A 23,397-nucleotide genomic window follows, 5' to 3' on the forward strand; every position below is an offset into this window, starting at 1 on the left:
AATTGTCTCCATTTTACACGATATGCTTTCCTATAAATACACAAATTATAATCACATAATAGTCATTTCCAAGTAAATTGAGAAAAGAAGTTTCCAAGTCACATATATTTATCTCAAAAGTAGAAGAAATTTGAATTACTAATGGTGTGCAACTTGTTACCCTTTGATAAAATCGAAACAATTTGAAACTTTTTATGGCAAATTTACAATTTTGGACAAGATTTTGAAAAAATTTGGGTAGAGTTTTTCCTTACACACGGACAAAACTCCCTGTCAACAAACCTAAGATTGACAGCATTCAAGACACATGGCAATTATCGAATAACATGTTCAAACATTTAAACACAAAAATAACATCTTAAGACAATTCTCCCCCCACACTTAGCATACACATTGTCCTCAATGTTTAGGGAAAGAAAAGATGCAAAATAAGAACAAGTTACTCCCTATTTTAATGGTTGCGGTCCAATTCAACCTTGAATCACGAGCCATCGACTGATCAACCATCTACAATAAACCATCTACTAACAACTACCACAAGTTCCGAATTGTAAAATAAGAAGTGCGAGTTAAACATCCCTTAAAGAAGAGTTAAAACAAAATACAACCACGAAGATAAAACAAGATGGAGACAAAGATAAAGATCATGCTAAATCTGGCGGAACCTTAGTCGTCGCCCTTTTTATCATGCATGGGAGGTGGACTAGCTCTTGCTGAAATGATCTTCAATGTAGTGCAGGTGAGTATCCATTTTGATTAATTGATGTTCAATGTCATCCAAACAACCAAAAAGCCTCTGCCAGTTGGATTGAGATGGATGCACAGGAGAAAGAGGTGGTGGTGCAACAGTGGAGGGGCCAACCTCATCTCGACCATGTTGCACCTTGTCTCGTCGTTCCCGAACTAGTCGAGGGACGGCTGCCACATCTATGCCCATGCTTCATAGTCAAGTTAAAGATAAATCAATACTAGGGCGAACAACTTCTTGAGTAGCTCCAGCCAAATTAAATTTCATCCTCTCAAACATCAAGGAAAGTAGGCGAGGAAATGCTAATTTGAACAACATTATGCGTCTTCTCTCCGTGGAGTGTTTTAAACTGACGATGATGTTCGGTAGAAGAATACGGGCATAGAAGGATTCCCGGTCGTGGAACATATAATGAAGGAAGTAGATGTTGCTCTTCCGAACCTCGTTGTAACCCATCTTCTTTGGAATTACATTATGCGCCATCATATAAATAATGAGACGATAGCGAGAGTCAAGGACACTTGCCACCATTGTTTCCTTTTATGAAGACCAAAAAGGTTGGTACTTAAAACCAAACCTATTCATGGCGTGCGATAGATCCTACCACTTATTGGGTGTGACAAATCTCTTCTTCAGATGAACCGCCCGACTCTAGTTGCTACAACCCAAAATAACTGCCAAACGCTCCCGTATTAAATAAATGCACTTCCCACGCACCCACGACTCTACCACCTCACCATTGTGATGTGCCCTGTTGACGATGTTGGCATAGAACTCGCGCACTAGATCAGGGTAATAATATGTTGACAGGTTCAGAATCGACGCCCAACCAAATTGGTTAAAAGCCTCAGAAATGCGATACACTGCTTCAATATCTGACCTCACATGCTTTTCAAACAAGAATTCCAAGTTAGCATGTGCATCATACCGCTCTTGATTCTGCAGCATTGAAAATTTGGCACTATCATAAACCATCGGCTCAGCTTATTGCAATGTTTTTCCCGATTGATGTCGTGGCACTAGTTGAGGCGACAGAGATTGCTCCTTGTCTTCACGTTCCTCAATTTCTTCGCTGACTTCCATCTCTTTGGTCTTCTCACTACTAGAAGAAAAGGGTTCATAAACAACTAGTCGATTTCTTCCCACCATGGTACCTAAAAAAACAATTAACTCTTATATTAAAGCATAAAGGAACACACATCACATATCATAGGAGAAACAATTCTAACAGAATACCTAAGAAGAAATTTTCCAATTATAGTAATCGTAGGCAATTCAATAGAATTTCATTTCAAATATGGGGATTAAAATTGACTAAATCAACCATACCAACACATCATAACATCATAAATAATCGATGCAAATTTTCAAAAATGTATAATAGTATGACATATAGACATGACATGAAAACTTGCTGACAAATTACCAAAATCACCAAATTCTTGTCATCAGTAACAAATAAGATCAATTTAGTGACTTTTAGCAATAATCATGCTTATAGCAAATACTAATCGACAATAATAGCTAATATGTAGCCATAAACATGAATTAGGCAAAAATTATCCTGAAAAATCATAAAATCCATCAAAATTACTCCTAATCAATAATGTACATGCTAAAACACCATCAACCAACCATTTTTAATCATAATCATCCATAAACAAGGGTTCAATAACAATCCAAGCAACTTTTTCAATTTTATCCAAATACAGAACTCAAAAATTTAACAACAATATAGACATCCAGTTGCTATAGTAGAACATGTAATCATGCTTGAATAACATCAATAAACATATTAGAAATCATAAACATCCATAATATTCATCAAAATTTCAAAATTAGAAGATGCTAGAAAAATAAAAAATACCAGCTTCTAAAATTCAAAGAATTAATGAAGAAATTTATCTCAATCACGTAGAAGGATGTTTGGTGATGAATAATATGCAAAATGCCTTCTGAGAAACACCCCAATTGACCTCCATTTGAAGAAATTGAAAACCAAGAACCCTAACCCCAAATTAATTAAAAACCAATTTTTTAGTTGTTTTTCTTGGATTTCAATCGATTAGAAAAGCTATATGATGATTAAAAGGTGTTGGGTTAATGATTTCTAGCAAAACTATGGAGTCAAAATGAAAGTGTGTGAATTGTGTGTGTTTTGGTGGAGAGAAAATGCGAGGAATATGAAGAAAAAAGTGAAAGAAAGCTTCTTCATGTTTTTTATTTTTAACATTAAGAGGCAATACACAACCTCAAAATGCAACTTGAAGTCACGTTTTAGTATGTCGCATTTTCTGCTTTGTTGGTGTAGAATTGAATATGCGACCAATGAATACGCGACTTCACTAATAGTCATGTATTCTATTTTGTCAATATAGAATGGAAAACGCGATTTGAAATACGCGGCTTGGGGTCGCGTAATCAACTAAGTGTTGTGAATTTCTGCAATTTTTGTGCAGAAATTCATACTATACCAAAAATGCGACTTTTACCCTCAAGTACTCAAAATATATCTTAGATCATTTTTTTGCCAAAATTATCATTGCACGCGCAAGTAAAATGATCAAAATATCTATTTTACCCCTTTCTAACTGATCAATAACACCTTTAACACAAGTCGAGAGGTTGAGTTTCTTGACCAAACTTCGCTTTTTTCGCCTCAAATGATCCTCTTTGCTTCCATTTGCCGAACCTACAATACAAAAACAACAAACTAATTTAAATATATGTGTTAAACACGAAATCACACCGAGTTAACATATATAATAAAAACATTCGATTGCCTCCCAACTAGCGCTTTTGTTTAGAGTCGTTGACTCGACTCAAAAGATTTGGCTCATTAAGTTGAAGAAGAGTTACCCAAAGGACATATGAGTCCTTTGGGGACGATTTCACCCATCAAGAAGGATTTTAATCTTTGTCCATTGATTTTGAACCGATCATATCTTACACGGCCCTATAAGGAAAGACTTGAATGACTTCAAATGATCCCGACCATCTTGATTTGAATTTTTCGGGAAATAATCTAAGGTGTGAATTGTATAAGAGAACTTTTTGTCCACCTCAAATTGTTTAGATATAGGATGCTTATCATGCCAATATTTAACTTTATCTTTATAAATTTTTGACATTCTCATAAGCATGTAACCGGTGTTTCTCGAATTCGCTCAATTCAAGTAATCTTCTTCCACCTACAAGATTAAAATCTATATTAATTACTTTAATAGCCCAATATGCCTTATGTTCAATTTCTACAGGTGAATGACAAGTTTTTCCATATACTAATCGACACGATGACATCCCCAAAGGTGTTTTAAATGCCATCCGATAAGCCCACAGTGCGTCATCGATTTTTCTTGCCCAAATTTTTCTTAAATTGTTCACCATTTTCTCCAAGATGAGTTTGATCTCTCGATTGGCTAATTCCGCTTGTTCGTTTGATTGTGGATGGTATGGAAATGATATTTTGTACCTACAACTATATTTAAGCAACAAAGAATCAAGTTGTTTATTATAAAATGCTTTCTTTCATCACTTACTATGGCTCTAGGGATACCGAATCTATTAAAAATGTTTTTTTTAAGAAATCGAAATACCACCTTAGTATCATTAGTAGGTGAAACAATTGCCTCCACCTATTTAGAAATATAGTCTATGACTATTAAAATGCACTTATTATTAAAAGAACTAGAAAATGATCTCATAATATCCATACCCCACACATCAAATAACTCTACTTATAAGAAAGTAGTTAAGGGCATTTCACTTTTTCTAGAAGATATTTCAATTTTTTGACAAGTACCACAGGTTTTAACATACTCCCTAACATCTCGGTACATGGTAGACCAATAAAATATCAAATACCACATCTTAATTACAGTTTTAGAAGTACTAAAATAACCATCTAATTCTAAATTATGATAATGTTGTAGAATATCACGTACCTCCTCTTCAAGAATACATCTACGAACCATACCATCGGTACAATATTATAGAGTAATGGTTCCTCCTAAAAATAACTTTTAACATCATGTAGGAATTTCTTCTTTTGGTGAGAGTTAAAATCCTTCGGAAGTACTCCACTTATCAAATAATTAGCAAAATTCGCATACCATGGAGAATTGATAATTGTTAAGCCAAATTCATTTGAAAAATTCTCTTTAATTGGAAATTGGTTATTTGTCGGGATATACTCTAATGTCGAAAGGTAATCTGCTACAAGGTTCTCCGATCCCTTTTTTATCCTTAATTTCAATATCAAATTCCTACAATAAAAGAATCCATCAGATTAGACGAGAGTTTGCATCTTTCTTATGCAGTAAGTATTTAAGAGCTGAATAGTCCCCATAGATGATAATTTAGATCCTACTAGGTAGGGTCTAAATTTATCTAGAATAAATATCACCACCAATAATTCATTTTCTGTAGTTGCATAATTGATTTGCGCCACGTTTAGTAATTTGTTACCATAATAGATAACATGCATCATTCCTTCTTTCTTTTGTCCCAAAATTGCTCTAACCGAGTAGTCACTTGCATCCCACATCAATTCAAAGGATAGCGATCAATACGATGAAGTTATAATGGGTGCGGAAATCAATTCCTTCTTCAACCTTTAAAATTGAATTAAACACTTATCATTAAAATAAAAGGGGTATTTTTACATAGTAAATCACACAATGGCTTTGCTATCTTAGAAAAATTCTTAATAAAATATCTATAAAATCCTGCGTGTCTAAGGAAGTTTCTTATCCCCTTGACATTATTTGGAGGTGGCATTCACTCAATAATTTCTATTTTTGTTTTGTCCACATCAATTCCTTTAGAAGAAATCTTGTGCCCTAAGACAATTCCTTCACGAACCATAAAATGGCATTTCTTCCAATTTAGCACAAGATTTGTCTCCTTGCATCTCTACAAAATTAAGTCTAAATTATGAAGAAAATGGTCAAAAGATGAACCAAAAACTGAAAAATCATTCATAAAAATCTCCATAATTTTCTCAATATAATTAGAAAATATAGCCATCACGCAACGTTGAAATGTAGCATGTGCGTTGCATAGGTCAAATGGTATCCTTCTAAAGGCAAAGTTGCCATAGGGACAAGTAAATGTGATCTTTTCTTGATCTTCCGGAGCTATAACTATTTGGTTATAACTTGAAAATTCATCAAGAAAACAATAAAATTCATAACCAACTATACATTCTAATAATTGATCAAGAAAGGGTAAAGGAAAGTTATCCTTCCTATAAACTGCTTCAACCACGTAGTCACTTGCACCACACATCAATTCAAAGGATAGCAACCAATTCGGTGAAGTTATAATGGGTGCAGAAGTCAATTCCTTCTTCAACCTATCCAATACAGTTAAAGACTGATCATTAAAATGAAAAGGTATATCTTTACATAGTAAATCACACAATGGTTTTGCTATCTTAGAAAAATTCTTAATAAAACATCTATAAAAGCCTGCGTGTCCAAGAAAGTTTCTTATCCCCTTAACATTGTTTGGAGGTGGCATTCGCTCAATACTTTCTATTTTTGCCTTGTCTACCTCAATTCCTTTAGAGAAAATCTTGTGCCCTAAAAAAATTCTTTCACGAATCATAAAATGGCATTTCTTCCAATTTAGCACAAGATTTTTCTCCTTGCATCTTTACAAAATTAAATCTAAATTATGAAGACAATGGTCAAAAGATGAACCAAAGACTGAAAAATCATCCATAAAAATATCCACAATTTTTTCAATATAATCGAAATGCAGTAGGAGCATTGCATAGGTCAAATGACATCCTTTTCAAGGCAAAGGTGCCATAGGGGCAAGTAAATATGATTTTTTCTTGATCTTCAAGAGTTATAGCTATTTGGTTATAACCTAAAAATCCATCAAGAAAATAATAAAATTTATAACCAGCTATACGTTCTAATAATTGATCAAGAAAGGATAAAGAAAAGTGATCCATTCTAGTGACTGCATTCAATTTCTTGTAATCAATGCACGCTCTACACCCAACCACAAGTCATGATGGAATCATTTCATCATTCTTACCATTATTATTGTGATTCCACCCTTCTTAGGGACAACATGAATTAAGTTAATCCAAATACTATCAGAGATGGAAAAAATTATACCTGCATCAAGCCACTTTAGAATTTCATTTCTTACCACCTCTTTCATATTTGGATTGAGTCTCCTTTGCATTTCCACCACTGGTTTGCAATTGTCCGGTAATAAAATGTGATGCATAGATATGGAAGGACTTATACCTTTGATATCCAAGATTGTCCATCCAATCGGCCTCTAGTGCTTTCTTGGAACTCTTAGCAGGTTCGTAGATTATTCCTCGTCTAAATGAGCACTTACAATTACCGGTAGAGTGCTATTCCCTCCAAGGAATTCATACCTTAGATGGTTAGGAAGCGGATTGAGCTCTAATTTTGGCGGTTCAATCTTCAAAGGTGGTGGAAGTCCTTTTTCCTAATTAAGATTTTCATAAACATTACCTCTTTTATAAGGTGCCTAAAAATCCAAATACTTGGCCAATATTTCAATTTCTTCATCATTTCCCTCTTGCATCCCTACACTCATTAAACAAATCTCAAGAGGATCGAAGTCAAGATTGACTTGACTCAATTCTTGGGTTAGCATTTCAATAGTACTAATGGAACAAGCATGATCGGTAAAAAGAAGGGTATTTTTTTCATTTCATGCAAGCTAAATACTACCACTTCTTCACCTACTTGAAATTTGAGTTTTTTATCTTTTATATCAATGACAGTGCCCGTAGTTGCTAAAAGTGGTCTACCAAGAGTAATTGGTATAGACATATCTTCCTCCATATTTAATATCACAAAATTCACAAGAATGATGAATTTTTTAACTTTAATCAACACATTTTTCAAAACTCCTAATGGATATCTAATAGATCGATCAGCTAACTGCAAAGTAATATTAAGGAGTTTTATTTCATGCAAAGCTAATTGTCTAGATCGTTAAAAGAATTAATGATACACTAGCACCAAGATCACATAATGTCTTGAAAAATTCAATATTAACGATGGTGTATGGTATAGAAAAACTCACCAAATCTTTTAATTTCGGCGGCAACTTGTTTTGTATAATGGCACTGCACTCCTCCGCTAATGCTATCATTTCATGATCCTCCAATTTCCTCTTTCGCATCATGATCGCCTTGAGGAATTTTGCATATGCAGAAATCTGCAAAATAGTATCAGCGAAAGGAATATTAATATGCAATTATATAAAAAATTTGACAAACTTTTCAAAATCTTTGTTAAACTTATTTGGCTTGAATCATTGAGGAAATGGAACTGCAAGAGATATCGAAATGATAGTGAAGAATGAAGATTGATCTTCTTTCGAATTTTTCCTACTACATTCCCCCACACTTTCCTCTTGTTCCACTTGCTCATCTCCTTGCTTCTCACTCTCATTGTTCCTCCCATTTTCTACCACCAGAGGATCCTCTAGTTGTTTACCACTACAAAGAGTAATGGCTTTGACATGTTCCCTCGGATTCACCTCCATTTTACTAAGAAATTCTCCTTGATTTCAATTGTTAATAGAATTGGCAATTTAACCAATTTGGATCTCTATGTTTCTATACATCCCTGTCAATTGGTCCAACCGCCCCTCTAGTTGTTTGAACCTTTCTGAAGTGCCCTTGGTTGACTTTTTCACCCCTATCTCCCAACCCAGTTTAGTATCCGTTTGAGGTTGACTTGGTTGGATTTCTGATGGATTATCTGGCTTTTGAGGATTGCATTGATCTTTCCACCCAAAATTTGGATGATTTCTCCCACCCCAATTGTATGTATTTGAGTATGGGTTATTTTGAACATTTTTATTGTAATTATTAACAAATTGAGCCTGCTCAAGATCAACACACTCGTTAATATCATGATCACCTCCGCATATGGAACAACAAACTACATGTACATTAGATGAACTTGAACCACATCCAACTTGTCTACTTAACACTTTTATCATATTACTCATTTGGGCACTAAGCATATTGATGGTATCCATTTCGATCATACCTGCTTGGCGCCTTGGATTGCCTCTTTCATTACCCCAATGATAATTGTTTGCTGCCATTTCTTCTATCAAATCTTGAGTTTCTTGGGGTAATTTTACCATCAAAAGTCCACTTGCGGCTGCATCAATAGTCATTTTAGTGGAAAAGAATAAGCCATTATAGAAAGTTTGTACGATTAATCAATCGGGAAGTCCATGGTGTGGACATTTTCAAAACAAATCTCTAAACTTTTCCCACGCTTCATATAATGATTCACCATCTTGTTGGCTAAAACTAGTAATGCCCATTCTAAATTTAGCCATTTTACCCGGTGGAAAATACTTATTCGAGAATGCTCTAGACAAATCATCCCAAATACTGAAAGCATTAAGAGCATGAGAGTGTAGCCAAATTTTAGCTTTATCTCTTAAAAAAAAATGGGAACAACCTTAATCTTATAGCATCCTCACTTATTCCATTCATTTTGATTATATCACATATCTCCAAAAATGTGGTTAAGTGTGTATTTGGATCCTCTACGGCATTACCTCCAAATTGAGATGGTTGGATCTACTCTTGTTTTCTTCATGAAATGCAAGGTTGATCCATTTAAATGTATTTCTATTCTTATGAGTCTACTACTTAAGTTCTATTATGTTGTTCCATCATTATTACCAACGTTCATTGAATAATAATGACTAATAGCTTATTATTGGTGATCAAGCAACAACAAGTAATAAGCATGCATAGTAAACAAGTTAATACAAGGTGTAACAAGTATAAATCATATTCAATTCATATGAAATTACCATAAGTTTCATCTACTCCCTAGCTCTAGAAATTTAAATACTCAGGTGATATATGACAAGAAAGAAAATTGTTTCATTGCATGAACACATATTGAATCACAAGTAAAAGATAGATAAAGAAAGCTTAGCCAAAGTAATGAAGAAACCTCAAATGATCTTCTATTTCTTTAACAAAATGAGTTGTACAATGAAATCTCCAATTGTTCTTACAATTCCTCTAGTTAGAGAGAACAAAACAAGACTAAAAACTAAGCTCTTCTCCTAAAATCTGACTATAACCCACTCTAATGTCCCCCCTTTTTCTCTTTCTAATCATTCTTACATGTCTAGTGTTAATAGAGTCAAAAAGTGACTTTTGATAAGATATAAAGTTTCTTTTCTCTTCCTTTTGGAATGTTAAGCATGTGCAGCCGAAATTTTGTTCAGAAATTAAGCTGGAAAGCAGAGAAACTTGTAGAAATCAGGCTAGAATACGCGATCTCAGGAATACGTGACTTACGGTTGCATATTGACAACTCGCATTTTCCCTTCTGCAAATTTAGTACCATTTCAACTGATATTCTCTCAATGATGTAGGCTGAGCTAACACTTGTGTACAAAACATGAAAGTTGTAGCTCTTTGAGTTAGCTTTCGAATGCCTAAAGAATCATCCAATTTGGAGCTCTGTGGACCAAGAATTGACCAAAATATTCTCCATTAGTCAGAACTCTGTTTCAGCTTTTGATAATGAAATTGCACTTTTGTATTTTGAATTTTTGATAATGAAAAAAACTGAACTGGCCTTTGATGTCTTCATACCAAATGTAGATCTATATCTTAATTTCAAAATAGTACAAGAATCACTTTAATCCGATCATTGTAACTCAATATATAGTCGAAATACCATAAGGTGTTAAAGCGGGAGAACTTGCATTTCTTCCCTTGATTATTTTGCACTTCATGTCTTCTTTTTACCACTTTAAATCATCCGTAATCATCCAATTATCTTCTCAATTTATGCCATTTGTTGATTGAATCATTAAACCTACCAAAACATGAAGTTTTCGCCATTAAAATCTATAGAAATGCAATATTCACACTTTAAACCACAAAATACATATTTTCAATAAAATCCAAGCTAATTAACTATAAAAGTGACTAAAACACACTAAAACTAAATAAAAAAACACACTCAAAATTTGCACTTATCAAGGATTAATGTCCTATCACAATATTAATACTTTGCTTTAATCAATTCAATACTCTCGTATTGCAATACCAATACTATCTAGTGACCAATTCAATATTCTCCAATTGGAATACTAGTATTATCCAGTGACTAATACCTTGAGGAGAAAAAATCAACAAGCTTCAAAGGATGGATGGACGTTTGGGTCACCGATTTACATAAATCTTCCTATATGGATTTTCAAGTTCATACTATAACCTAAAGATTCCTCAAAATCCGCGAGTAATATATCCTATTTTATCACCTTCATATCAGACAATTATCCATATATAACCAATAATTGCAAACGGACAATTATCGACACCAATTATAACTAATAATTGAAAACGGGAAATAATACCAACTAACAAATAATTGACCATCTATTTTATCACCTTCATATCAGACAATTATCCATACCAACTAACCAATAATTGAAAATGGAAGATAATATATACCAACTAACCAATAATTGAAATTTTCATATATGTAATGTAGCTATCAACATTAATCATCCCTGCAATAACCAAGACTAATTACTAGGAAGACGTCTATGGAAATGTTAATTTCAACATTATGATTGAAGGTTATTACCTAGGAATGTTGTGAAGTAGAGAAAACTCCATTAATCTGTTGAACAGAGGATACCTTTGTTGCTTGTTCCGTACCATGCTGGTTTTGACGTGTGCACGGCTGTTGGTAGGGCATTTCGTTTCTTCCGGTTGTTTTTTCTTGAGAAGCTACTATTCCTAGCAGCATTCCATTTCTTTATCAAAACTTCAAAACTTTACTATCAATAATTATTTGAAAACTTTATTTTACTGTTTAATGAGCGTAAAACACAATGATCAGGAGTATCCAAAAGCGGCTGAGTCTCGGTGCAACCATGCAAGTATTTAAAGCAAGTTGCTAAGAATCTATGTAAAACAACGTACGATTGTGTTTTATAGAACTTTATAAACAGACTTTTATCTAAACTATGTTTTCTAATTTTTTTTTCTTTTAGTGAATATTTTATTCATGAAGTTCAAACATGTAATAAACAAATAATTACTGCCCATACCATTATGTTTCGTGTCATTAATAACTAAAGAAGTTACTACCCATAATATCCTTTCAATAAGCCAAACAATCAATAAAAGAAGAAAAGTGCAAAAGCATAATAAACTTCATTTGCATAGCTAGGTAAGCATACTAGAAATTTTGAGGAATGATCTTTCTACACACACGTCGATATAAAAACAAACTTCAAGAATTACATTAATGACATTCAATGAACATTTATTTTGACAAAAGATTAGAGCAAATATCAGTTGCTAGAATCAATTTTATAATTGAAGATTTATTATGGATCAACAAATTAAATGTTTACATTTTTGAAAGTTAAATAATTAGCACAATAAAAATAAATAACTTAATAACTTTTTTTTAAAAAAATTAATTCAAAGGCGGCTAATTCACATATATATATATATATATATAAACTCTCATAATATAAGTTAAAATTATAAAAAAATTAGAAGACAACTTTATTTGGACATATATTTACACACTGTTGAATTAAAATTTTCAAAACTTAGGTCCCCCTCTGCCCGCTTGGCTCTATCAGCCCCTTGGCTTTGTCATTGATCACATAGAACCCAACCGCATTGAGTACTTCCCCTCATAGATGGGCCATCACCACTTCGTTCCTCAACCATGTATATTACTAGAGCCCCGCCTGAGGGAACAACTCTAAGTTCAACATCTTTTTCACTGTGTTGGAGTGAAAGAGAGACAACATGGAGGCCTTTTACCACTACTTCCTCTCCGTCCTAGTCGTGTTCATTTCCATTTCTCTTGCCTTTCTTTGCCACGGTTCTGAGTCTAAAAAGTACAAACTTCCACCAGGTGCATCTAGATTCCCACTAGTCGGAGAGACACTCCATTTTTTCCTGAGCGGCCCTGAAAAATTTATTCATCATAGAATGAAAAAATACTCTGACGAAGTATTCGCAACTTCGTTGGTCGGACAGAATATGGCTGTAATTTGTGGTGCAGCCGGGAACAAGTTCTTATTATGCACTGCAAACGATTTCGTTAGTCCTTGGCTTCCAGACTCACTATTGATGTTTTTTAATTGGGTGGATTCTCCTGGAAAGTCACGCAAGGATGTATTTTCAAAAATCCGCGGCTTTCATCAAGCAGTAATCATGAGGCCTGAAGCTTTGAAGAAGTACATACCCATCATGGATTCCTTGACAAGGCAACACCTGAAGACTGACTGGGATCCTTTCCAAGTAGTAAAGGTCCATCCAGCATCCCGGAAGATAACACTTGCATTGGCATGTAAATTAGTGCTAGGTCTGGAACCTGAACAAACTCAAAGATTTTCTGACTCTTTCACAGTCTCATTACAAGGTCTGTTCTCATTGCCTATCAATTTGCCCGGCACCACTTATAATCGTGCTTTGAAAGAGATCGAAAAGCTTAAGCAGGAATTCCTGAATATCATTCTAAAGAGGAAAAAGATGGTTTTAGAGAATGGGGAAAAAGCAGGTTCGGACATACTGTCTCGCACGCTGCTGGATGAAAACGCCCATTTGTTGTCCGACTTGGAAATTGCTCTTTATCTTGTAAGTTTGATGATGCCCAGCTATGAATCCACCAGTGCAGCAATCACCTTTGTCTTGAAATATCTCGCAGAGCTTCCCCATATCTATGATATGGTTTATAAGGGTACGTTACAAGCTGGTCTAAACTTCAAGAATTTTTCAAGATTATAGCATCTCCCCATGTAGTGTGTAACGTAATTTCTCCTATAAAGTTGCTGATGAATTGTTGAAATCTTATCGGTATAAACGGGTTTTGATCAACCATGCATTAGTGTATAATTTTCTTAAAGAGGCTAATTAATCAGCGCATGTCTTGAAAGCTTTAAACATCCATACTAGCAGCTTCTTTGGTGATATGCAGAACAGATGGAGATTGCCAAGTCTAAAGATCCTGAAGAGCTGCTGAACTGGGAAGACGTTAAGAAAATGAAGTATTCTTGGAATGTGATCTGTGAAGCTATGAGGTTAACACCACCAGCCGTAGGAGCCTTTAGAGAGGCCGAGACTGACATCCATTTTGCGGGTGTCACTATTCCAAAAGGATGGAAAGTAAGCACCAACAGTTATTGTAATCTACCGGGACAAATGACCATTACAAACAGTAATGAGAATTGATTGATGCTCCTACATTTAATCCCTCATGATAATTGTACTTTCAGGTGCTTTGGAGCCCATTCACAACAAACAAAAACCCCAAGTACTTTCCTGAACCAGAAAATTTTGATCCTACGAGATTTGAAGGTGACGAACCAACACCATGCACATTTATACCATTTTCAACAGGACCGCGAATGTGCCCAGGAAAGGAGTATTCCAGATTCCTGATACTCGTATACATGCATAATGTTGTGAGAAAGTATAAGCTGCAGAAGTTGATTCCCGACGAGAAGGTCCTATATCATGGCGGCCCTTATCCAGCTAGTGGTCTCCCCATGCGTCTACAACCGCATTAAAACTTAATCATAGTTTCTCTTGAAATTTAACGCTTGAAACGCTCTGTTAGCATTTGGCTAATATGTTTGGGTTGTATCTGTCTTTCATCATCTATGTATGGGATTTGGATGTACTGGTAGCCTATCAGACAAGAAGTCCTCTGTTTGCTGTTTGAATAATGAAACTCTAAATCGTTTCGATGGAATGCATGTGTTCAAACAATTAGAATAATTCGAAGAAGTTTCCCAAGTATTAAACCACTTAAAAAATAATGGATTCCTAGGGTATAGAATTCATAAATTAATTTTAATTTGGTTAAATTACCTTTTACTCCTCCCTTGATTTGGTACTTTATCATATAACTCCCCTATGATTTAAAGATTCATATATAACCCTCTTATAATTTAGATTAAAGTGTCACCATTAATTTTTTTTAATTAAAACTAATGGTCAATAGTAAAAAGTCAAAATCAAACTAATAAATTGACAAATTTCTTGTTTGATAGTTCTTGCTTCCATAAATTTCTTATGCCACCTGTTGTTTGACACAAACACATTTTCAGTCTTTTTTTCCCTTCTTCTCCTCTTTTGCTTTTTAATGGAAATGTGGTGTACAAGGCTTTGGCATATTTTTTTAAGGAGTATGTGGATAAATTGTGATAGCAATAGCAAATGGAGTCTCAGATTTATTTATTTATTTATTTAAACTAGAGTAGAAATTTCATCAGTAGCAAACCAATGGAACTAACATGAAAGCGGATAGGTAGAAATTGTTACACGAATGATTCACAAAAGTAACCAAGATTCAAAAAAACACTTAGGTTCAAGAAATCTCTAGATTTTGGGAATCAGGGATATGACAATATGATTTACTGATTTAAGCATGTATCCTGAGGAAAAGAAGGCTTGATTGCTAGGATAACATCACACTTGATGGTACTCCAGAACCTTTGGAAGAACAATGGGGTCATCCTATCTTGTCCTGGGGCTTTTTTAGAGTTCATAGAAAATAGTGCTTCGTGAATTTCCTTCTCCTCCACAGCTTGAGTCAGCCTTTCGTTCATTTCCTGGGTTATGGATTGAGGAATACCATCTAGAATTTCTGACATATCCCCCCTCCTCCCACTGTTAAATAAATCCTTGAAGAAATCTGAAATCTCAGTCACGATCTCCTCCTCATTTGTTGTCCATGAGCCATTTCCTCTCTGCAAGGTCCTGATTCTGTTGCTCACTCTCTTGCCTTTAACATAGGAGTGAAAGTACTTAGTATTCTTATCACCCTCCCTAAGCCAATTGATCCTAGCTTTTTGACACCAGAAATTTTCTCCCTCCTTATAAGCTGCTTTCAATTGGTCTTTAATGTGAGCAAGGATCTCTTTCCTATTGTCAAAACTCTATTCTTTAACTCTCTCAAAATCCTTTTTCAGCTCAGAAATTCTTTGCCTAGAGTTTGCTTGGAAGGTATTCCTCCACTTTAAAAGCTCAATTCTGCAATTTTTAACCTTCTTAGTGACTTTGAACATTCTAGAACCTTGTTCTTCCTTACTCCAAGCTTTTTCTATCACCTGTTGGATCCCCTCCCTTTGGAGCCATCTTTTATCAAAGTAGAACCTCTTCTTTCTCCTCTCTTTCCCCGGGTCAGTATCTAGTAACATCATAGAATGGTCAGAAGCAAAAGTGTCTATATGCTGACATTTAGCCTTTTCAAAAACTTGGAGCCATTCCATATTACACAATCATCTATCCAACCTTTGTCTAACCTCTCCTTCATTATCCCAATGGTTGCTCCACGTCCAAGGTTGACCCTCAAAACCAATATCTATTAAGCTATTATGATCTATGAAGTCTCTAAAGTCCTTGAAACTTCTCTCCTGCCTTAGTACTCCTCCCCACTTTTCATCATTGGACAGAATGTCATTAAAGTCCCCAGCTATTATGTATCTAGTTCTCCACAGAGTTTTCCTATTACTTAGGACCCTCCATTGTTCTTTTCTGATCATAGGGTCACAACTAGCGTATATCCCAATAAACCACCAGCTAACCTGAGTATCCGGGTCTTCTACCTTCGCTTCAATCGTGAAGGCAGTTTTATACACCTCCAAGATGTTAGTATCCTGTCTCCAAAGCAAAGCCATACCACCTGCTTTGTTCATAGCTTCAATAGTCACATTACTATCACATCTTAAACCTCTAGTCAGTCTGTCTATCACATGCTTCCTATTCTTTGTCTCACTCAAGAAAACTAGGTTTGGAGAGGAGAGGTTATATACCTCCCTCAGATAGGGAACTGTCAAGGGGCTCCCCACACCTTGACAGTTCAACACCAGGACTCTCATGTCCCTTGAGGGGTCCCTTTCAGGCAGGTCCCCCTAACCTCTCCCTTCAGCTCAGCAGAATAGACATCTATCATGGGTTTAGTCTTTTTCCACTGGATTATCTCAGTATTAGCTTCCTCCATCTCTTCATCCCTGAGCAAGACCTTCCTCTTCCCAAAACTCGACTAACTTGCTCCATTATCATTCAACTCTTTCAGAGGTCTCCTATTATTGGTTGGGGACTTCAGCCTTCTGAACGTCCTCTTAGCTTGTTTGTCCATAGCCTCCTGGACCTTTCCAGGCACCCGTGATTCCTGATGGATTACAAGCACTCCTCTAGATTCCTCATTGTCCATTAGTCCTTGATTTTGATTCTGCATCTATATCTCTCTAACCTCCTCCCTCACTTCCACTACCATAGGGGACTGATTTTCATCCTCAAACTGGACCACTAGTGGGAGATCAGGACTTCTCGTTTCTAGGTTCATGATTTCTTCACTACAGTCTTGGGTTCCTCCCTTCTTTTCCTATGCCATTGGTGAGGCTTCCCTACCCTGTACTTCCTTCGCCCTCTCCCTTTCCTCCCTACCTTGCACCCAACTAGTTTGAAGAACTATAGGCCTATCAGTCTTTGTAGTGTACTCTACAAAATCATTGCTAAAATCCTTGCAAATCGTCTGAAATCTGTCCTGGACAAATGCATAAGCAAAACTCAATCTGCCTTCATCCCAGATAGACAGATCCTTGACAATGTGATGATTGCACATGAATATATGCATTACCTCAAAAACAAAAGACAAGGGAACTATGGATACATGGCAATCAAATTAGACATGGCAAAGGCATGTGATAGGGTTGAGTGGCACTTTTTGCAGGCTATGATGGAAAAGATGGGTTTTTGCCCGGTATGGATCAACTGGATCACTAGCTGTTTAAAGACTGTAACTTACTCCTTCAATTGCAATGGAGAAGCCAAAGGTTTTGTGACTCCAGGAAGAGGCATACGACAAGGAGACCCTTTGTCTCCTTATTTATTCTTAATCTGCTCTGAAGGACTCTCTAGTTTGTTGAGGAAAGCTGAAGATAGTAATAGAATTCAGGGACTGAAAATCAGTTGGTAAGGACCTGTACTTACTCATCTCTTCTTTGCTGATGACTCCCTCATCTTTTACAAAGCTGACAAGCATCAAGCTACTGAGATCATGAATGTTCTTAAAATCTATGAAGCTGCATCAGGACAACTGATCAATCTAGACAAATTTGCTGTCTTTTTCAGCAGAAACATGACCAGTGAACAAAGGGATGAAGTGTGCCAAGCATTGGGAGGGATGACTGAGGTAAAGCAAGGGAAATACTTAGGCCTCCCGATAGTGATCTCAAGAACCAAAGACCAGATATTTGGCTTTGTGCGGGAAAACATCAAAAGAAGACTTCAAAACTGGAAAAGTACATTCCTTAGCTTAGCAGGGAAAGAGGTAATGCTAAAGTCAGTAGCTATGGCCATGCCAACGTATGTCATGTCATGTTTCAAGTTGCCAAGAAAACTTTGCAAAGATATTAGTGCTCTGATGGTCAATTTTTGGTGGGGAGAAACAAATGGTAGAAACAAAATGCACTGGATTTCTTGGGAAAGAATGGCACGAAAGAGAAATGAGGGAGGACTTGGCTTCAAGGACCTTGAAGCTTTCAATAAAGCATTGTTAGGGAAGCAGATATGGAGGATCCTCACCAAGCCAAATCTTCTTGTGAGCAAGGTGCTAAAAGCTAAATACTTCCCTAAGGAATCCATACTACATTGCAATCCCCCCAAAAATGCCTCCTGGATTTGGCAAGGCTTAATGGGAGCAAAAAGTTTGATGGACATGGGACTGATCAGGAAAATTGGCAATGGAAGGAATACACGAATCTGGGAGTATAAATGGATACCAGAGACAATCACAGGAATGCCAAGTACAAGTAAATCAAGCAATTGTGAGCTGGTAAGAGTGGACGAGCTCATTTGTCACAACAGATGGAACAAGAACACCATATTTAGAGTCTTCAACAGAGATGATGCTGAGAGGATCCTAAGTATCCCCTTAAGTCTGTCAGGGGGGGAAGACAGCTATTACTGGCAACCACAGGCAGGAGGGGTGTATACGGTCAATTCAGGTTACAAAATCCAAATGAAGAACAACAGGAATGCAAGGAAGAGTAACCCAGAGGTAGCTGGTTCAAGTTATACAGAGGGGAGCCAACATGTGTCACAGATGTGGAACACACTCTGGCAACTCAACATCAAGCACAAAATCAAGCTCTTCATTTGGAAATGTATACAAGGAGCTTTACCAGTGAGAGAAGCAGTGAGTAGAAGAACAAAAGTGGGTGATCCAATGTGTAGAACCTGTGGAGAGGCACAGGAAACAATTGAACATCTATTGCTAACATGCCCCCACGCGGTGGACATCTGGAAGGCATCACCTATTCACTAGGACGGGGCTCAGGACCAGCAGGGTGATTTCAGAAGATGGTGGCTTAGAATTTCAGAAGCAAGGACAAGACCAGAAGGGAAGGAACACATTGGTTTGACAGCAAATATTTTGTGGCAAGTGTGGAAAAATAGAAATAAGAAGGAGTTTGAGAGCTTAACTAGATCATCACCACTGAGAACAGTAGAAAAAGCACGTAGAGAGTGGCTGGAGCAAGTGGAAGTAGAGAAATCAAAGGATAAAACGAGTACAGAAGAAACAGCCCACATGCATGATCAACAAAGCCAAGGCAATCACTACAACAAAAATGGCTTTTCTTGACATGCTTATAAGGACACTTTCTGGTTTGTGTCATTATAGCAATCCTATCATGACACTTATTATCAATTCAATAATACATACTTTAATTTTTTTTATTTTATCTAATATAAAAATAATAATGTGCCTTTAGACTACCTATCATGACATTTAAGAAAATGTAAGATGTAAAAAAAAAAAAAAAAAGACACAAAACGATAGCGTTTGATTTTGGCGGAAACTCCAAAGTTTCATTTTGGCAGCCAAAAGACTTAGTGAAAATTTTCTTCTTCAAGGCAAAAAAAGTGGCGGACTCGTCTAGTTGTCTTTTACCATGTAGAAGCAAAACAAAGCTTTTCTAAGTGTTGAACTCTCTTTCAAATCACCTCTACCTCACTTTCACTTAGATGCCCACTCTCACCTCTACTTCCACCTCACTACTGCAATCTCAATCTCTCTGACGATTGAAGACCAGTGAAGTACCATGGCACTCTAGCATGAAGACCAAGTAATTCTCCAAGTGTCTGCAACAAAGGTTAGTTCTTTCTCTCTCCCCTTTCTCTCTAAAATAATTTGCAAATATTTTGGCCCTAAGCCTGTTTCTTTTTTTTTTTTTTTTGAAAATTTCTACCTGCATGCTTGTAGAATCTGCATTTAGGGTGTAATTTTATGGTTATTTACATGATTAATCTTTTCATCCCTAGAAATTTTATTGCCCTAATTTTTAACTTAATTAGGGGAAAAAATTGTTAAAAATTTTTGCCTTGTCATCATGAATCCCCTAGATTAATTGCATCATCTGCCTCTTGGCTCGCTTGGGAAGGACTTGCTACTTCCCAACCATTTTTTGCACAAAACCCAACTACGGCTGGACTTGGCAGGGGGAGAGTTGAACAAAAATTGACCAGCGGTTGGAAAATTTTGGTTGTTGTCGTTGGTAGTGTAAAATGTTGACCAAACTTTCTTCTTCTTTCCCTCATTAGACAAACCTACTCAACAAACTTAGAAAACATTAAATTAGATGTGTTTTGCCACTAGTTTTTGGGGTTGATTTAGTTTATCCAACAAGCTAATTGGAGCTTTTGTATGGGTACGCAGAATTGGAACAGATGGGATGTTATGTGCTTGATCTGACCCTATTTTTTTCCCTCAAATTCAATCTGATTGAGTAGGCTGGGTATGTATCATATGGAGGGGTTGTTCATGACTTGAAATCTCCTTTGGTTATTCTTTTTCAAACATGGGAGTGATGTTGTGTAGTTTGAGATGTATAATTTTAGGACTAGCTTAAAATTATAATCACACTTACAACTTATAATTCAGACTTTGGAGTTTTCTTTTGCATCTTCTGTGATGGGACATAATCTGTCTTGTTTTTTAACAAATTGTTGTTATTCGTACCTAACATGGTTTAAAAATTCAAAAAAATGCTGAACAAGCTGAAAAGCGCTCAGCTGAGATGGAAATTCAAGTCCAAACTCAATAGCAACTTATGCAAAGGCTGGAGAACTGACAAGCTGAAATGTAAAACCAACAAATTGAAATGCAAGACCTTCTTAACGCTTTGAAAGTTGAATTGCAGTCTAGGAAGTAGGGCAATGAGAGTATATCTGGCAATGATAAATGGTAAACTATCTTTCTAATACAAGCATTTGATTTAGCCTCGCTTTTGTCTTTACTAAAATTTGGGGAAACTATTTTTGCAAGCTTTGTATCAAGAAACTTTAGCAATGAATGCCTCTCCAAACAATTTTACCTTAAAGAAAGGAAATCAAGACTCTGCACAGGAACAAAAGCACAGCTTCTTTTGAGCACTAATACAGAACTTCCCTCCTTTGGAGGTAAAAATTTTAAGACATTCCTTTTAGTATAGTTCAAATTTTTCGCGAAAGCAACGGATGCAGTGCACATTTTGCTGTCCATGATTGCAATTTGATGTACTGAAAAGTTATTAGGTAATATATGGTTTCACCATAAATACAAAAACAACCTAGTATAGGTTTTTTATTGAGTGATCTCTCTTATGATTCCATTTTCTACATTCCCTGATTCACGAGGAAGCCAAGAAAAGATAAAACAAACTCCTGATTCATGTGGAAAACATTAACACCAAAAAGAAACTAAATTCTTGATCTACTAGGTAATTACATTAAGTATTTAAAAGGCCCTGGTCAAGGATAGGACAGCAATACATCATTAAGATTTCCAATCTGTGTGCCGGAAGGGTTGCTTTAAGTCTTCTCTAAAGGTAAATCTTGGCTCGTGATTTTTCTTGAAACTGAAAAATATGTGTTTTAATTTTGTGGGGTTTTGGTATAAGCTGATCAAAGAACGGTCTTTAGTCTTTGTGAGGAAGATTAAGGATGTTGCATGGCCTTTTCTGGATTTTAAGGATGGAAGTTGAGTACTAAAATGGGTTGATTTTCTACTCTGTTTTATGAATTAAAGAGGTTGCTTCTGCTTTGCAGATGCATTTTTGGTAGTAATTATGTCGGTGGTTAGTGGTTGTACAGTAAATTGAGGACTAGTAGTCAGTTTTGTTTGATTCAATTGGGCCTACAGATGATGTTCATTAGTGCTTTCCATGTATTTGTTGTGAAAGGGTTGTGAAAATTGTAAATGTTCCAAGAACCATTTCTTGTTCTGTTCTTTCTTTTTTTAGTTTTCTTTTTTTTGGGGGGGTGGGGAAGAGGAGGGTCAGGGGGCAGGAGATTGGGTTTATTGGACTTTGTGGTTGGTATAAGAGAATGAGTGGTGTGATTATGGTTGTTGGCAAGTATGAGGTGGTAACTAATAGATGAAATTAAAGCTTCTAGGTGGGAAACGTTATGATCTTTTCTCTAGCTAATAATTAAGAAGTAAATGCAACTAAAGCTTCATGATCCGCTACTGCTGCACATTTATGTATTGGCTTTATGGGCATTGAGTTGCTAATACTTATTCTGTAAGCTTTTAACTTTACGCATTGATCTGTCCTGTAATTGCCAATATGAAATGCATGTAACTAGTTTTGTTAGCAGTTGACTTTATGTTACTGAGTGGATACAAGGTTTAGTTTTTCATTGATAGCAGATTGATCTTAAGTGTGAGTGGGTTGCAAAATTTCCCCCTAGAAGTGATTATTTCGTGGAATACAGAAAATTTGAACAAATTTAAACCCTTAGAATGGTTCCTAACTTTGAATCAAACAAAATGACATGGCTTGTGGCCTAACCCAGAGTAGTTGAAAAGGGGTTCATGTCTTTACATCGTGGCTCTTAGGTCTCATCATGAATGGCTTCGCCTCTGGAATCATGGCAATTTAATTTGATCTTTAGCAAATACATTGTGGCTTTTCTAGAAAGCTCTTGTTAGTATAATGATCTAATGATCCCCCACAAACTTTGTGCATAGGTGGAACCAGCTGAAGATTGATGGGGACTTCGTAGTTATGACTGAAAGCTTTCATTTCATTGGAAAGTTTGGAAGCTACTGTTAGTTCTTTCAACTTGTTAGGGATGAGAATCTTTTAGTTTGTGCACAAGAGAGTATTTCAAGTTTGTGTACATGAGAATGTTTTAGTACTTGTTTGGGATTTTAGTACTTGCTACGCTTGTACTTGTTACCGACTTTTAATTCATGAATTATATTTGAGTATCAACTTCTTCTTTTAAATTGCTATATGCATTCTGCTCTTTGGGATAATTTTACAAGTCCCTTGGGATTCTGGTTGATGGAATGTACAGCAGGGAGGACTAATTGCAGGTTGCTTCCATATAAAAAAAAACAGGAAAAAAACTCCTGGCAATTAAAAGTGTCAGCATAGCTTAGTTTTGAAAAACACTAATGACGAATGGGCATGTCGTCCAAAGTAGTGTAAATTCACATGGCTACATGTCCTTAGAGCTATATATTAAGACAACTCAAGATGCCTTCATAAATTGGATATCCTACTGATCCGCTACTGATGTTCTAATGCTATACTGACACTTTCGATTATCACAA

General features: G+C 35.9%; 2 protein-coding genes and 1 non-coding gene across 3 annotated transcripts; 2 read left to right on the forward strand and 1 right to left on the reverse strand.

Moving 5' to 3' along the window:
- Positions 1-8,999: 8,999 nt before the first annotated feature.
- On the forward strand, positions 9,000-9,106 carry LOC113694416 (small nucleolar RNA R71). The gene has a single exon (XR_003449367.1). It is a non-coding gene; the product is annotated as a small nucleolar RNA R71 (small nucleolar RNA).
- Positions 9,107-12,437: 3,331 nt separating this feature from the next.
- On the forward strand, positions 12,438-14,538 carry LOC113693776 (beta-amyrin 6-beta-monooxygenase-like). The gene is made up of 3 exons (XM_027212460.2): positions 12,438-13,524; positions 13,762-13,949; positions 14,060-14,538. The coding sequence occupies exons 1-3, from the start codon at positions 12,588-12,590 to the stop codon at positions 14,351-14,353; spliced, it is 1,419 nt and encodes a 472-aa protein (XP_027068261.1). The 5' UTR covers positions 12,438-12,587; the 3' UTR covers positions 14,354-14,538.
- Positions 14,539-15,202: 664 nt separating this feature from the next.
- On the reverse strand, positions 15,203-17,004 carry LOC140008810 (uncharacterized). Its single transcript, XM_072053697.1, has 4 exons — positions 16,839-17,004; positions 16,094-16,641; positions 15,899-15,978; positions 15,203-15,713 (listed from the first exon to the last, which is right to left on the reverse strand). Exons 1-4 carry the CDS (start codon positions 17,002-17,004, stop codon positions 15,203-15,205), a joined length of 1,305 nt encoding a protein of 434 aa, XP_071909798.1.
- Positions 17,005-23,397: the final 6,393 nt, after the last annotated feature.

Source organism: Coffea arabica, chromosome 6c (assembly GCF_036785885.1).
Source record: "Coffea arabica cultivar ET-39 chromosome 6c, Coffea Arabica ET-39 HiFi, whole genome shotgun sequence".
NCBI lineage: Eukaryota > Viridiplantae > Streptophyta > Magnoliopsida > Gentianales > Rubiaceae > Coffea > Coffea arabica.

Bases quoted from the DNA above. Each gene is read 5' to 3' on its own strand.
- LOC113693776 (XM_027212460.2), top strand. From the start codon at position 12,588: ATGGAGGCCTTTTACCACTACTTCCTCTCCGTCCTAGTCGTGTTCATT. The intron at 13,525-13,761 runs GTACGTTACAAG...GGTGATATGCAG, and splicing joins CTATGATATGGTTTATAAGG to AACAGATGGAGATTGCCAAG. The intron at 13,950-14,059 runs GTAAGCACCAAC...TTGTACTTTCAG, and splicing joins CTATTCCAAAAGGATGGAAA to GTGCTTTGGAGCCCATTCAC.
- LOC140008810 (XM_072053697.1), bottom strand. From the start codon at position 17,004: ATGGACAATGAGGAATCTAGAGGAGTGCTTGTAATCCATCAGGAATCA. The intron at 15,979-16,093 runs GTTAGACAAAGG...TGATGTTACTAG, and splicing joins ATTGGGATAATGAAGGAGAG to ATACTGACCCGGGGAAAGAG. The intron at 15,714-15,898 runs GTGATAGAAAAA...TTTTGACAATAG, and splicing joins AAAGGGAGGGGATCCAACAG to GAAAGAGATCCTTGCTCACA.